This window comes from Epinephelus fuscoguttatus, linkage group LG3 (genome assembly GCF_011397635.1).
Source record: "Epinephelus fuscoguttatus linkage group LG3, E.fuscoguttatus.final_Chr_v1".
In the NCBI taxonomy this organism is placed as follows: domain Eukaryota; kingdom Metazoa; phylum Chordata; class Actinopteri; order Perciformes; family Serranidae; genus Epinephelus; species Epinephelus fuscoguttatus.
In genome coordinates this window covers 39332820-39347936 of record NC_064754.1, presented here as the reverse complement: position 1 = coordinate 39347936, position 15117 = coordinate 39332820, and the positions used below count along the sequence as shown (strand labels likewise).

General features: G+C 40.5%; 1 protein-coding gene across 15 annotated transcripts in view; it reads left to right on the top strand.

Annotated features, from left to right (window-relative positions):
- Window positions 1-14910, top strand: part of ptprdb (protein tyrosine phosphatase receptor type Db) — a 217975-nt gene extending 203065 nt beyond the window's left edge. For all 15 annotated transcript variants that reach the window (XM_049569619.1, XM_049569736.1, XM_049569678.1 and 12 more), the window contains 6 exons: window positions 3625-3803; window positions 5208-5334; window positions 6094-6219; window positions 6309-6463; window positions 9025-9160; window positions 11446-14910. In XM_049569619.1, coding sequence (XP_049425576.1) covers window positions 3625-3803; window positions 5208-5334; window positions 6094-6219; window positions 6309-6463; window positions 9025-9160; window positions 11446-11514 — 792 coding nt within the window. In that variant the 3' untranslated portion in view covers window positions 11515-14910. The remainder of the gene's footprint in view (window positions 1-3624; window positions 3804-5207; window positions 5335-6093; window positions 6220-6308; window positions 6464-9024; window positions 9161-11445) is intronic.
- Window positions 14911-15117: the final 207 nt, after the last annotated feature.

The following is a 15117-nucleotide window of genomic DNA, read 5'->3' as shown; positions in this document are numbered from 1 at the left end:
CACAGTGTGTAGTTCATAGCCAGTTGAACCAGCAAACATGTCTGTGTAATGTCTCAAACACACCTCATCAAACAATGACAATGATGTTGGAAAAAAACAGCCTCACCTCAAGGTCCATTTATTGGCTGTCTTGGAGCTTTCGACAGTATCACAGGGTTCACTTCAGCAGATTAAGTGTGCTCATTTACCACACAATTCTAGATACAGATATTTTCCCTCTTACCTGTAGTGCTGTTTATCAGTCTGGATTGTTTTGCTGTTAGTTGCAGAGTGCTGTAGATATCAGCCGTAGAGATGTCTTTTCTCTCCAGTATAATGGAACTAGATGGCACTCAAGATAATCTACAGACCATGTTGTGGACAGTTTCACGTAGGAACTATTTTCTTTCTACCAAACCACACCTTCCAGCTGCACATATGGAAGCTTGCATCTACTTATGAGAGGCTTATACTCATGACAGTGCAAGATGTAAACATTAATGGCGTCTTCCTCGGCTGTGCTGTATAGTGTTGTGTCGTTCGCGAACGAATTGTTCAAAAGAACGAATCTGTTGAGTGAACGTACTGAACTGAATCACTTCCGGAACTGATTCGTTCATTTCTCAATTCAGTTGAGCTCAGCAGCGAGTGTGCAGGCCATGAGTGGAACTGCCAATTCGGTCCGTGCAAACGATGAATCACTCGCGAGTTGCGAGGCAGCCAGGGTGCAGGGAGGAACTGCCTACTGCGTGATGAATCACTCAGTAAACGAGTCACTCGGTGAATGATGTAACCCCGACCCCTGAGTGATTCAAATCATTTCTTCTCAGCGATACACTTTCACAGGGACCGTTATCTCCAAGCTAACGTAGCCAGGAGTCAAGCCACAGGAACACAATCACACACCTCCCCACATCTTTTAACACACTTAGTTTCCAGATAAACAAACTTAAAATGCAGGGCAGACACAGCAGCAGCTCAGCCATGTATCAGTTCAATGAGTCGGACTATGCAGTACACAGTCAGGGCTCCTCCCGCCAAGCGCTGAATGATTCGGTGAACGAATCTTTTGAACTAATCTTTTTAATGAACTGATTCTAGTGATTCAGTAACATCTAAAGAACTGCTTTACCCATCACTAGTGCTGTAATGTTTGCTAGCCCAGTGAGCTAGCAGTGGATGGACACATCCATCTGGTGGAGTGATACAGTAGGTAGGGGTAGTTCTGTAAAGTAAAATAGTTCCTAAATGAAAGGGCTCACAGCTAGGTCTGTGGATTATCTTAAGTAATAAGGTCTTGATTTCTGGAAAGAGACATTGCTGTCGAGTTTTTCAAATGTATTATCGGCCATCTAGTTCCATTATGTATTGGAGAGATGTCAGACATCTCTACAGCAGATATTGCCAACACTTGGCAGCTCACACCAAAACAATCCAGACTGATAAACAGCACTACAGGTAAGAGGAAAATATGTATGTTTGATTTGAGGGTGAATCTGTCCTTTTAACACGATTCTAAGCACCTCCATCCACATTGATCTGAAGGTTGAGGTCCGAATTAAACTATTGACCTTTAAAACAGCAGTTGGCAAAATGATCCTGAAGGAGGTCTGTTTAGAAGCTGCAGGAGATGTTTACAGGAAGATGGTTCTCCCAGCTTGAGAACCTTCTTCATAACAACATACAGTATGTATGAACCTGGATTTCTTGACCTTGATAGTCACTTAGCATCTTTCCCAGGGCTGTTAGCCGCTCCCCCTCTGAGAGTTTCATATACTCAGGATGGATGGTTGGATTTGAAGGGGATTATGGGATTGCACCTTTTGAATCCAAGGGAGTTCTACTGAGAGTTTTAGAGAGCATTGTAGTTTTGGACCTTTGATGGGCATACACAGAAAGACTAAATAATGTAGGCCAGGAAGTTGCAGTTTATAATAAAATCTTGGGGAAAGGTCAGATGGGCGCTTTCAAACATTTAGGGAGCTGCTCAGAATTCTAAGTGAGAGCACAGAACACAGGCATCAATATACGAGCAAGAAGACTGAATACATAAGGGAGTCTGTGTTATTGAGTAGTGTTATTTTCATTTTATTCTAGCTGTTTTTATTTTGTTTACTTTGATATTTACCTCTCGCCAGACGAGTTCCCAGCAGACCTGTCTGGTTTGGCTGGGTGAAAAAAGGAATCTAGCCACACAGGTATATATTGAAAGCAGGTGGCTTAAATTTTTTCCTGGAATGGTTTATGTCTGCTCAGACGCTCAGAGGGCAAAGCAAACACAAAGCCACTCTAAGCAATCTCCTCCATCCTTTGCTCTGGCATTCCTGTCCTAATGGCAGCGGTCCCCTCAGAATGACAATGAACCGAGCGCTGGCTGAACTGTTTGCTCAGCCTTACATTGATGTAAAACATATGCCAGGGGTGCCCCAGTCACCAGATTTCATCTCACTCAAACACTTAGGGGACAGAAACGGCGCTTTCCACCGTCATCAACCAAACACCAAATGGGATGGAATTTCTCACAGAGGAGCGGTGTCACATCCCTCAAATAAAAAACACAGAAAGTTGAAGCATGTGTGTGAGAAAAGAAAGAAATAAAGCTGCCCTGGCAGCTTTTGGTAATCCAACACTCTATTAGGACGCACTGTTTTTGTTTCCTTTCGCGGAGAGTTTAAAGAGGTTGCCAACAGGGCATGATTTTATCCAAGCTTAACAGATGGGGAAAATAATGGGCATGTATCAAAGCAACAAAAAGTTTTGTGTGCGCCAGACTGTGCTGATAAAACCGAGTCAAATTCAAACAAAATCCCATGAAGAACGTCTATCGTTGGCACTGGGAGCTCTGGAGCAGAGCATGAAAACGAACTGGTGAACTTGTGGCCGGTGTGGGATTTTCCAGCTTGGTCTGTCTGTAAGAAAATAAGGTAGTGCTGTTTCTCCCACAGCGCTCCGGTAGCCGCCGATGGTCGAGGCTCAGTTCATGAGACCCCATTGTTTCCCCCTCTGAGTCTGCGGTTCCCCTCCGCCTATTCTCTGTTGTTCTGTCTTTCGTTTTAAGCCGTGTCATCCAGTGGTCGAGTGTGAGAGAGAGTGTACAGTATGTGCTCACGTCTGCCTGTCTGCACGTATCCATATGAATGTGTGTGTTCCAGGGTTTTTTTTTTTCCTTCACTGGTGAAGGATCAACTGTGGTTCACATATGTGCATAGAGACAGTGTGGGGCCTTGTGGTTTCCTGCCCCCCGACTCTTGATTTTCTTCTTCCTCCTCTCGTTCATTTTATTATATTCCCTCTCCCATTCCCTTGTCTCTATATTGCCCCTCTTTTGTTTATTCAATTGAAGATGTCTGACTAAATATCCCCAGGCCTGCCGAGTCAAGCTGATTTTCACTTGTCCACTATGCCAGGGGAAAACCAAGGCTTGTGCTAAATACATTTGAATGAGGGTCCTTGAATTTGTCTGAACTTTTCTGCCTTTATCTAATCCATCCATCCCTCATTGTTTCCATCACTCCCTGTCTTCTTTTCTTTATTTTCTTTGTTTTGTCTGCTCTCACCAACAACACTTCTTCTCAAGCCTGTAAAAGTTTCCTCAGCTGTCAGTCAGAGTAATATTGTGAAATATTGATTTCTTTTCTGTTCCAGCGTCTGGCCAGTGCCAAGGCTCACACATCACGGTTTGTGAGTGCCAACCTGCCATGCAACAAGTTCAAGAACCGGCTGGTGAACATCATGCCCTATGAGACCACGCGCGTGTGTCTGCAGCCAATCAGAGGAGTGGAGGGGTCTGACTACATCAACGCCAGCTTCATTGATGGATACAGGTCAGAAAAAACTGTTATTTTTTATGTTTCTGTTAGGGCTGGGTGATATATCTATTATACTCAATGTATCGCTGCTTTTTCAATGTGGGATCTTTAATATGATTCTATCCTGAACATCAATCATAAATTGTCATGCAATTTTTTAAGCCACCAGCATGAGACTGGCTTTGGCATTTCAGTTCTCTCGCTCTCTCCTATGGCTCTCTCCCTCTCATAGAAACAAAAAGAGTTTAAAGACTCACAAACATAATATGTCACACACACTTCCTCGTCCATCCTGACCACCCTCCCCTGGGCGATAGTGTGTGAGGCTAGGCATGTGTTTTTGCATCTGCAGGGCTCCAGACCATGGAGAGCTGTTAGTTTGTTTCCTGCTCACAGTAAATAAATCCTCACGTTTAATGGCGCTGCTGTAATGATTTAACTCTCCGCTAACTGCAAACAGCTAACAGCTAACTGTTGACTGGAAGCCTCAAGTTCACACTATAGGCCAATCACAAGCCAGGCACTTCAAAATAAAAGCACTTATGGTTTAGCTTTTATTTATTTCATTATAACAATACTTTATTTAACTTGATCATAACAGTACTTTATTTAACTTTATATAACAATACTTTAACTTTATTATAACAGTACTTTATTTAACTTTATGTAACAATACTTTAACTTTATTATAACAGTACTTTATTTAACTTTATGTAACAATACTTTAACTTTATTATAGCAGTACTTTTTTCAACCTTATTTTAATGGTAACTTATTTAACTTTATATAACAGTACTTTAACTTTATAATAACATTATTTTATGTAACTTTATTATAACTACTTTATTTAACTTTATTATGACAGTATTTTTTAACCTTATTTTAATGGTAATATATTTAACTTTATATAACAATACTTTAACTTAATGATAAAAGTTCTTCATTTAACTTTATTATAATAATACTTGATTTAACTTTATTATGACAGCACTCCATTTAAATTTATAATAACAGTACTTCATTTAACTTTATTAGAACTACTTAATTTGCCTTTATTAGAACAGTATATATAACTTTACTTTGTTTAACTTTATTGTAACAGTACTGTATTTAGTAGTTTATTATTTTAGTAGTCTACAGTAGTTTGGAGGAGTTTCCAAAATATTGAGATATATATCGTGTCTCGGATATAGCCATAAAGTATTGCGATATTATTCATAGGCCACATTGCTCAGCCTTAGTTTCTGTTTGGTTGTTGGCATTGAACTTTAAGGTTTATTTCATTCAGTTACTTTATGTGAACTCAAAGCCCTTGACATTGAGATTTTCAACTCCCTGCTTACCTTTATTTGATGAAAAACTAGTAGTGAGGGTGCACACTATATGTACAGTATTTAATTAATGTATTTGTGTCTGTAGGCAGCAGAAGGCCTACATAGCAACTCAAGGCCCGCTGGCTGAAACCACAGAGGACTACTGGAGGATGCTGTGGGAACACAACTCCACCATAGTTGTCATGCTAACCAAACTGAGAGAAATGGGACGGGTACGGATACAAATACACACACACATACACAGGCACACAAATATTACTGAGAAATGATGTAATTAAGGGGTGTATAGGCTCTTAAAGAAAATCTAAACAAAGAGAAAATAAAATTCTTTGAAAACCACACAAATTAAACACTTCTAGGTGAGCTGCAGCTTTTAAGCAATGGACAAGGTTTCAAAGCACATCAAGCCAAATAACAGATGGGATTCGTTCGTGATTACATGATCGATTTTACCCAAACATGTACTGTAACATACAATATCATATATTTTGATATAACTAGGGCTCATTAATCTCAGCTTTTAATTTTAGAAAATGAATACTAATTAATACTGAAGGACTGCCTGACCTGCAGCGTGATCAGCAGCCCTTTTACATCATGTGTCCCCTCCCTGTTTACTGAGAACTGTCATAAACAGTATCCTTTTCCATCTTGGGGGGACAAGATATGTTGCTATTTTTGTAAAAGAGCTTCTGGGAAAAAAAAAGAAAATGATGACTATTAAAAACAGCATATGAAGTGATGAAAATGCAGCAACACTGATGGAGTGAGAAAGAGCGATAATGGTGTGAGTTATATCTCATGAACATCATATCTCATCTGGCACAAGACTATCCTCAAGTGAATAATGAAATTCACTCAGGAATAAATTTTCATGACAGAGTAGCCTGAAATTGTCCTCCTTAAACTCTGAGTCCCCGAGACATGATGTGAAGCTCTGAACAGAAGCCTTTCGTGCTGTCATCCTGCAGGAGAAGTGTCACCAGTACTGGCCTGCAGAGCGCTCAGCCAGGTACCAGTACTTTGTGGTGGATCCCATGGCTGAGTACAACATGCCCCAGTACATCCTCCGAGAATTCAAAGTCACTGATGCCAGGGTGAGCCATCAGTTTGTGTGTGTGTTATTCAGACTGCTTTAACATCATTTCTGTGATTAAAAATAATAAAACACATCCTCTTCCTCCAGGACGGCCAGTCACGGACAGTTCGTCAGTTCCAGTTCACTGATTGGCCAGAGCAAGGAGTGCCAAAGTCAGGAGAGGGATTCATTGATTTCATTGGCCAGGTGCACAAAACTAAAGAACAGTTTGGCCAGGATGGGCCAATTACTGTGCACTGCAGGTAAGACTTATCCCTCCCACTGAAACCTCTACATTTTAGACAGTGTGGTTGTAGTATTCATTGTGACAACTTTAAGAAAAACCTGAATAAATGAGTGGAGGAACATCCTGATGAGAGAAATAAGAATGAGAATACAGTAACAAACTCAAATGGCTTGAACAGCAGTGGCAACTTTTTGACTGACCTGTTGGGCAACACTCTCCACCACCATCATTAAAACACCGAATGAGGGAATATTTTTTTGAAGCGTGGTGTTCATTATTCCAGCACAGCTCAGAGACTTGTGCTGGCCCTACACCTCACTGAGACACTTTATGCTGGTTTTTCCCTTGCATTTGTCACCCATCTGTACCTTTCATCACTGCACTAGTTCAGTGAACCTTACATTGACAAGAGAAATTATAGTCAGAGTCAAAGAGATTATGTGCAGTTGATAATAGTTTAAAGCAAAGATTTAGATGTATCATTGGCATATGCACTGATCAGAGATACGGTACGTTCCTGCCAAATCAAAGATGATTTCAGTGCCAGTCATCTTACTGCATAATAGTCTACAGTGTGTTAGGCTGCAGGAAATTATACTCAGAATTTTTGCATATATCCAACTTTTTTGTAGCCTGCTCACATCTACCCTAAAAGAAAAAGGCTTGCCACAGCTGGTGTGTTAATGTGTTTAAAACGGATGAATGAGGGGCAAATTGGAAAAGCGCGTTGGATATGTAAATGCAGTTCATTTAAAGCTACAGTCGGTAACTTTTATGAAAATAACTTTTTGTCATATTTGCTGAAACTGTTACTCCGTACTCACAGTGGTAGATGAGACAGATACTCTGTGAATAAAATCATGTTCATCAGCCTTCTTCTAGTGCTTCTAATGGCAGCATGTGAATGAGAACAACCAATCAGAGCTGAGGAGTGTTTAACCTAGCTGTCAGTCATGTCAGTCACTGTTCGTAAAGTGTGGTCAAACTGTCAAACTAGGCGGTGCTGATCAAATATGAGTAAAGATTCTGTTACTGCATTGCCTGTTTCTCACCTCAAACATATTTTAGTGTACTGTTTAGCTGTAAAATGAGAAGGCTGAGAAAGGCAATGCAGGTTCAAACCAGGTTTGGTTGTTTCCCAGTGTTGGGGGTACTGTGTTACAAAAGTGAAAGTAACGCATTACAGTAACATTATGTCTTAGCAATAACAAAGTAATAAAACTCGTTACTAGAATTTCAGGTAATATTATTACATTTAAAATGTCACATAACACGTTACCACCCGAAATACACTGTTTATTCTTTTCTTTTTTCATTCATCCACACCGCTCCACTTCAGCCAGTGCGCCACCAGAATAAAACATCCCCCGAAGGTTGTTGTGTGTCGTCATGTCACTACAGACTACATCATAGAAGGGTGCTGGTGATCGACACAGCTGGGTCATGTCATACTGTGCAGTATCATATCAGTGTGTTTCCATTAATATAACAACGTACAACAGATCCCATTCTGTTTTTGCATCCCAAGGCTGCCTGAAAGCAGCGGGGATAAGGTGCTGGTCTCCTTTTCATTTTTTTTTTTCTTTGTCCCAGTGATGGACACATCTGGCCTGGGTGATGTTAGTATATGTTGGATGTGTTTCCATTCACATCCCCTACAACCGCAGAGCAACTCTGGCACACAGTCCCTTTCTTATAGATAACTCTCTCTCTGCGGTGTCGGCAGATGGTTTTTCCAGCTCCGTAGTTTTAATTTGTGCTCGTCATAGTGGCTGACTCACACGACATTCCGTTTGTTTTGCTAACTTCAATATGTCTTTACTGTGTTTTATATCAATGGCCCACAAATATCTATCTATATCTCATAATTATTAGATCTTGATCCTCTGCCTGACCCTCCCTGTGTCCAAGGCTATTAGTATATTTAAAAAGGTCCAGGCTATTGAATTGTTTTTTATCATTTTTTTCATTTTAATACAAAGTGGTAACCACTGTATGTGAATGCATGAATGGGTCAGACCTGCAGCACTGGATTTAGCTGCTGTGAAACAACATGACCCTCATCCATTTATAATGCCTGTTAGTTCTTCTGGTGTCATTTTGGTCAAAGTAATGCAAAAGTAGTGTAACTTAGACTGCGTAGAGTACTCCTGTGTGGATGTAGTGACAGTTTCAGCAAATATGACAAAAATCTATTTTTATAAAAGTTACCAACTTTAATGTAAACTGGGGGGTTAACTGGTTGATGTAAGTTTTGAATATGGACAGTCAGATAAAGCAGTGATCTCAAGCCATTAGTCATGAGGCGCTACTAACTTGTGTAGTAGCTAGCATTTCTGTTACAGCTCTACAAATATATATACATATTTTCCCCCTGCTCATATATTAATATTATGTACAGTGTCTGATCTTTGCCATGTGTGAGGAAAAAAATCTGAATTAGATCACTGCTAACAGAGCCTGTGGGAGGAACTATTATATATGATTGTGATCATGGTGCTTTATTATACATGACTACAGGTGTTGCACTTCTAAATATATCCAGCTCTAAATATGTTTCCACCTGTCCACTGGCAGTGCTGGGGTAGGGAGGACCGGTGTGTTCATCACCCTCAGCATCGTGCTGGAGAGGATGAGGTACGAGGGAGTGGTGGACATCTTCCAGACTGTCAAGATGCTGCGCACCCAGAGACCTGCCACCGTTCAGACAGAGGTGAGCTTCCTCGCTGTTATCATTCTGTTTACCTTTGAGTTCACCCTCTCTTTCTTTTAATACTATTGCAGCCGCTGATAGCACCATGAATTGCACATCACTTACAAATGCCTGAAGGTCCAATTCACAAAAGATAATGTGCTAATGATATTACAGTTTTAACATGGCCATAAAGTTCTGCAGCTGAGTGCAACTTTCTCTTTTTTGCCTATGATGGCAGGTATACTTGTGGCAAATTATAAATCTCACCAAAGAACACAGAAGGCAAAACAATTACAGAGAGAAAAAGTCCTGACGAAAAAGGTGCAGAGGCCTTCCTCAAAACTTCAGGCAAGAAATTTAAACATGACAGAGAGAAACCATATTTGGGATTTAATATCCCAGTCTGTCAGTGCTGTAGGTGTTTTCAAACACACATCTTCAGACTGTAATAGAAGACGGCATTTTTGAAACAGAGGACACCCTTCATAAATGTGCTTCAGTTTCCACCAGCTCTCTATGCAAATAATGTCACTGTAATTGCATGTGACTATCAGCGCTGTGCTTTGTGAATTAGACTGTTTTTGCAGTGAGGCTCATTTGTGCCAATGGAGGCATATTACCTAATTTAATCAGTACAAAATTAGGGCTATCCCAATAATCACCATATTGCAATACTGCACTATTTACTAGCTAACCCCAGGGGATGACAAGCAACTGCCACACCAGCTATGGTCATGTCTTTACAGTATGCTGCAAATGCCAACATTGTGACAAGGCGCTGAACGTCTATTCTGCTGTACGTTGCAAAAGCATCCGGTTTGTGTAAAACGCTGCAGCCGCTCATCATTGTCACTTTTTACCCAACAGTCTAATCACAGCACGGGAGGGGTGGGAGAAATGCCACATGGATCAACCGTTACATCACTTAAAGGGCAACTAATGTTTTTTTTTCAACCTGGGCCCTATTTTCCAATCTACTTTTGTCTTAATGAGTGATAGGTTGTTCAATATTTGACATTTCTCCAGTTGGAAGCTAGGGCTGACCTGCCTGCAGCCTGTGAGCACACGGTATATTAAATAATAGGGCACTCAGACAATGTCAAACATCAAAATACGTCCACTAAAAGTGCATTTTTTTCACACAGATAGGCTTGGATTGTTCGTATAATTATTCCACAACATAACGGAAAGGAGAAATGAACGTGTTTGTCTACCTTTAGCTGGATTCAGACGTGTTCCTCTGCCTGTTGCAATTTTAGTATATGTGCTGCCAAAGTAACACTGCTCCCTCTCTCTCCTCGTTCAGTCTCAGTTTCAATGAGCTCTGCGTCCGTGTACTCCATGTTCAAATAAATACGGGTGGTCATCAAATTCAAATGGCTCATCCAGATCCAGTTGGTCAAAATTGGGTAAAAATTCAGCCATGACTACTCCAAACAGAGTAACTCCTCGTGTTTGGTAAGTCACTCCAGCGGTTACTTTCCTGCAACAACTCAAATCTCGCAAGACGTGAGATTTCAGAGCCAGGCTTTCACTCTCTGAGTGAGTGTTTTGACTTGACTTTTTTTAACCTGAAAGAGTTCCCCTTTAACAACAACCACAATGGAGAAAAAAATAAATACTGATTCCATACAGGCTGGCGATTTTCTTCAGCCTTCCCTTTATCCAGAGCAAGAGCCAGAACAAGCAGGAGCTCTAACTTGTGCTGAAATTTTTACTAACGCAGATATTCTGTATCATAGCAACCAGACACAACCAAAGCATATCAGCTAAAAAACACTGCGCCTCTTATTGCACCTGATTGCCCATCTGTGTTCTGCATTTAACAACCAACAAGTGATAGGATAGTGAAGTGTGAAGGGGGGAGAGAGAGAGGGAGAGACATGCAGCGAAGGGCCACAGGCTGGAGTCGAACCTGGGCCGCTGCAGCAACAGCCTTGTACATGGGGCGTCTGCTCTACCACTAAGCCAAGCTAATTTATAAACTGTGTCATCAAGCACTGAAATCAGGATAAATGAATCAATTTTCAAAAACAACAAAACATGGCGGGAGTGCCACGCATCGTGCTGTTACGCCACCCTTATTTTTAAAATTCCCCAGCGCTAATAGCACAAGAGCACTGAGACACTTTTTGTTTGGCAGAGTAGTTCAGGTTGCATTTCATCCTTTGCAGGTGCTTTGAGGATTGCGTGGCTTCTTTTTGTCTTTCTTATACAGTTAAAAGCCACGCAATCCTTTTGTGAGTTCACCCATCAGTCTTTTTTGTCTCTTACTGACTTGTTATTCTTCTGCCTCCCTCCAGGACCAGTACCAGTTCTGCTACCGGGCCAGTCTGGAGTACCTGGGAAGCTTTGATCACTATGCAACATAAACCCAAGTGGCCGTCTCTCATGCCACATCCCACCTAGTACACTTCTCTTGGGTCACATGAGGCCTGAATTAATGCACTAGGCTGCGATGTGTCCTTGAAGATTTTTGCCGCCACATGCAGAGTGAAGGGGGACCATCGGCTTAACCCGTACCCAGAAACAGCACCTCTAACTGAGCCATAGCAACCTGCTTGACAAGGGTGTTTCCTTCCACCCTCAGCCCAAACACACCCATTGGTCAGTCTGAAGAAGCAACTTCAACCACTGTTCCAATCAGAATACTTGATCAGATATTGATTTTTTATTCGTTTCAGTGCTTTTGTGAGCACCCAGATTGCTTTACATTGTTTGGGTGTGGAACTTCTCACCTCGTCCACCACCAGTGTAGCATCACCAACCTAAATACAGGACCCGGCTACAGTATTTAGCTGTCACAGGAAATTTAGATTTTTTCTATCGTGAGGACTGTCTAGAAGGAGTCTACAAATCCATCTTATGGAAGCCTCGTGGACTGAAAGAACTGGGACTTTTGAGCACCAGGGAATTGCCAACAGGAGACTGAAAACACAGAGCACACAGTATTAAAAAGACAAAGAACACACATCCCAAAAAAAGACACCAAGAAGTGTTTTTTTTTCTGTTTTTGTTTTGGAAACAGACTCTCGTTTCCTGTGAGTGAAAAAAAGAAGATCTTTCTACCATACAGTAATAAAAACCACCAGTTCAACCTTATGCTTCACGATTTAAGATAAGGGAAACTTGAGAGAGGTTTAAAATGCATACCACAAAGTAAAACATTCATTTAGTTTTTTAGAAAAAAAAAATATAGATATATGACTATCTTGTTTTTTAAAAACTGGGTATTCTTTATGGCACTTTTTTTTCTTTTCTTTTCTTTTTTTTTCTTTTTTTTTTTTACAGATTTATGACTTTCTCCCCACTGACCATACAAAAGCAAACTTGTATTATTTTCTTTCTCTTCTGTGTAATCCAATGAGCTGTAGCGATTTTTTAAAAAAGTGATACGGTACTGTTTTAAAGTGTACAATCAAATCTAGTGTGGAAAATGTTCACGATGCTATGAAAAACACCACCATTGAGTGTCACTCTCCTGTATTCTCTACCCACTCTGTTTTTAAAAATACACGTTTCGCATGCACACGGGACTCTCAACCTTGCTTCTATCTGGCCCGCGGTGTCAGAGACGACGGCCATTTTTGAATTCCCAGGGGCCCACAGAGGTGCAGCGTTAACCCTGCTGCTACCAGGAGGCCCCGAGAATAATCCCGCCAAGTTGTTCTGTGTGCAGGTTGAGAGAACGCCAGATAGAACTACAGAGAGTATGCACAGAAAGCAAAGTATGGATAAAAAAATATTTATGTGTCCAAATAAGCTTCACAAAGATTTCTCAAGCAGGGAGCGAGAAAGGGATGTAGAAAACACAGGGGTGGGACGAAGGGGAGGGGGTCGGGGAAGGATGAATTTTCTCACTGGAATGCTCACCTATGACTTTTCTCTCTGTCTGATTCAGTGTGCAATAAGTAGATGTATTATATATTTTTGTGTCAAGTCACTAACTGCAGTTATATGCCATTACGATGATATTGATGATGATGATGGTGCATCATTTTCCAGACACAAGGATGTTACGCTCGATATGGTTCTCGCCACCGTTCTAAATGTGTCCAAACGGAGGGGACGACCCTCTGACCTCTTAGGAAGTAGACCTTTTATCATGTCACAACTCCAGTAGACGATGTCATCCCTCTGTGTGTCACGGCAACCGACGAATGATCGAACTCATACTTCAAACAGCATCTAATAAGTATTTTGATTTTAGATTTCTAGTGCCTTATATTACACGCCTATTTTGATAAAGTTACTTTAAAGGTTTTTTTTGTGTATTTTATGTATGTATGCTTGTGTGAACCGAGTGTGTGTGTGTGTGTGTGTGTGTGTGTATATGATTTTGTTATGTTGTGAAAGTATCTTGTGCGTTCTGTTTTTTGGCTGTGAAATTTTGTATGGAAGGCTCTGCGTAGGCTGGATTGTTGTGTACTCATCACTTTCAACCCAGCAACAACATCATCGTATCTCTTTTAATCAAAAAGTATATATGTATCTTACATGAGACTCAACTACAGATAAAAAAAAAATGTGGCTTCAAAATAAGCAGGATGGTCTGATCATTTTGGACAGAAAAAAAAAAAGTTTGTATGTCGACAGCTTTCCGTCTTTTCTTTCCTGGGACACTTGCACAAGCTTTGTGTATATACTCTTTCACTCAGACTTCAGTTTGCCTGCCATGAAATTTTTGGCCACTCTGGCAACTTTGGCACCGACTGTGAGCTGGCTGGGGAAAGTCATACTTACTCAGCTATGTAGGAAATCTATATAAAGCTGAATGGCAGTGACTTTCTCTGTCAGTTTGGAGAAAAAAAACACACAGATACCCACCTGAAGCCCTCCACCTGAAATCAGTCCGACTGCTCATCTGTGCTCCTCATTCCAATGTCTGTATCATTTTGTTTCCTTTCACGACAAAGGCTGAGAGAAGTTCAGGTGCTACGTATGTCTCCAACGACACAGAACCCACGTCGTCATTTCTTTTTTTTTTGTATCTCCATTAACGCTTGACCATATAAGGGATCGCTGACAGTTTCCCACCATCTAACAGTAACCCTGTTGTTGTTTTTGTATGCATGGTACCACTTTTGAGATGCCCCTTTTGGTCGCACCTGTTATGGGAAGACTTGCACTTTCTCTCTTTGTACTATGCACTAATACTAGTATCCTATTATCTCTGATAGCCCCTCCCCCCTCCCAAAGGAGTTTTACTTGAACTCAGTAAAGACGGACCCTGTAATGCTCACACGGTTGTGTATATGTAAATAACACAAAACACAGAGAGTAATTGAAATGCATAAATAAAGAAATGAACAAATAGATAAATGATTAAGGAAAAGAGTGAGTAAGAATCTATCCGATATACAGAGTGATATAATAAAAGGATGCACCTGAAATCACAGTTTATGGCACAGCAGTATGTGCAATACATCACATTGTGGATTTGTTGTACCACAGAAGACAAGTTTCACAAAAAAAAGTGTTCTATTTTACCCCCAATGTATCATGTAGATGGATTAAACTGGAGTTTATAAATTGTATAAAAAAACGAAAATATGGTGTGTTACTTGGATCAATTACCTCCGATTGGTCTGTAAATGTAAACTTTTTTTTTTTCTTTTGGTTTGTTTTCTGCTCCGAGTCAACAAGTGCTTTTTATTTTCTTACATTGGTTCTCGGAGCGCGTGGAAACCGAAAAACAGGTCTGTATGGATTTCTGTTCTCTGTCGACACAAGTTTCATTTGTTACAAATAAACTCAAGTGAAATAACTGCTACTGCTGTCGTTTTGTATCTCAGTACTTTAGACTAAATAACATTGTTCGAAAAATGAAAATTTAAAAAACACAGGATTTTGAAATAACTCATGAAGACAGTATTTGAGATAAACAGCAGCTTTAAATGGAGATTTTAGTCATTTTTACACTGTTCTGTTTTAAAGTTTATTGTTTATCTTTTTTGGCTCCTACTTTCTTAACT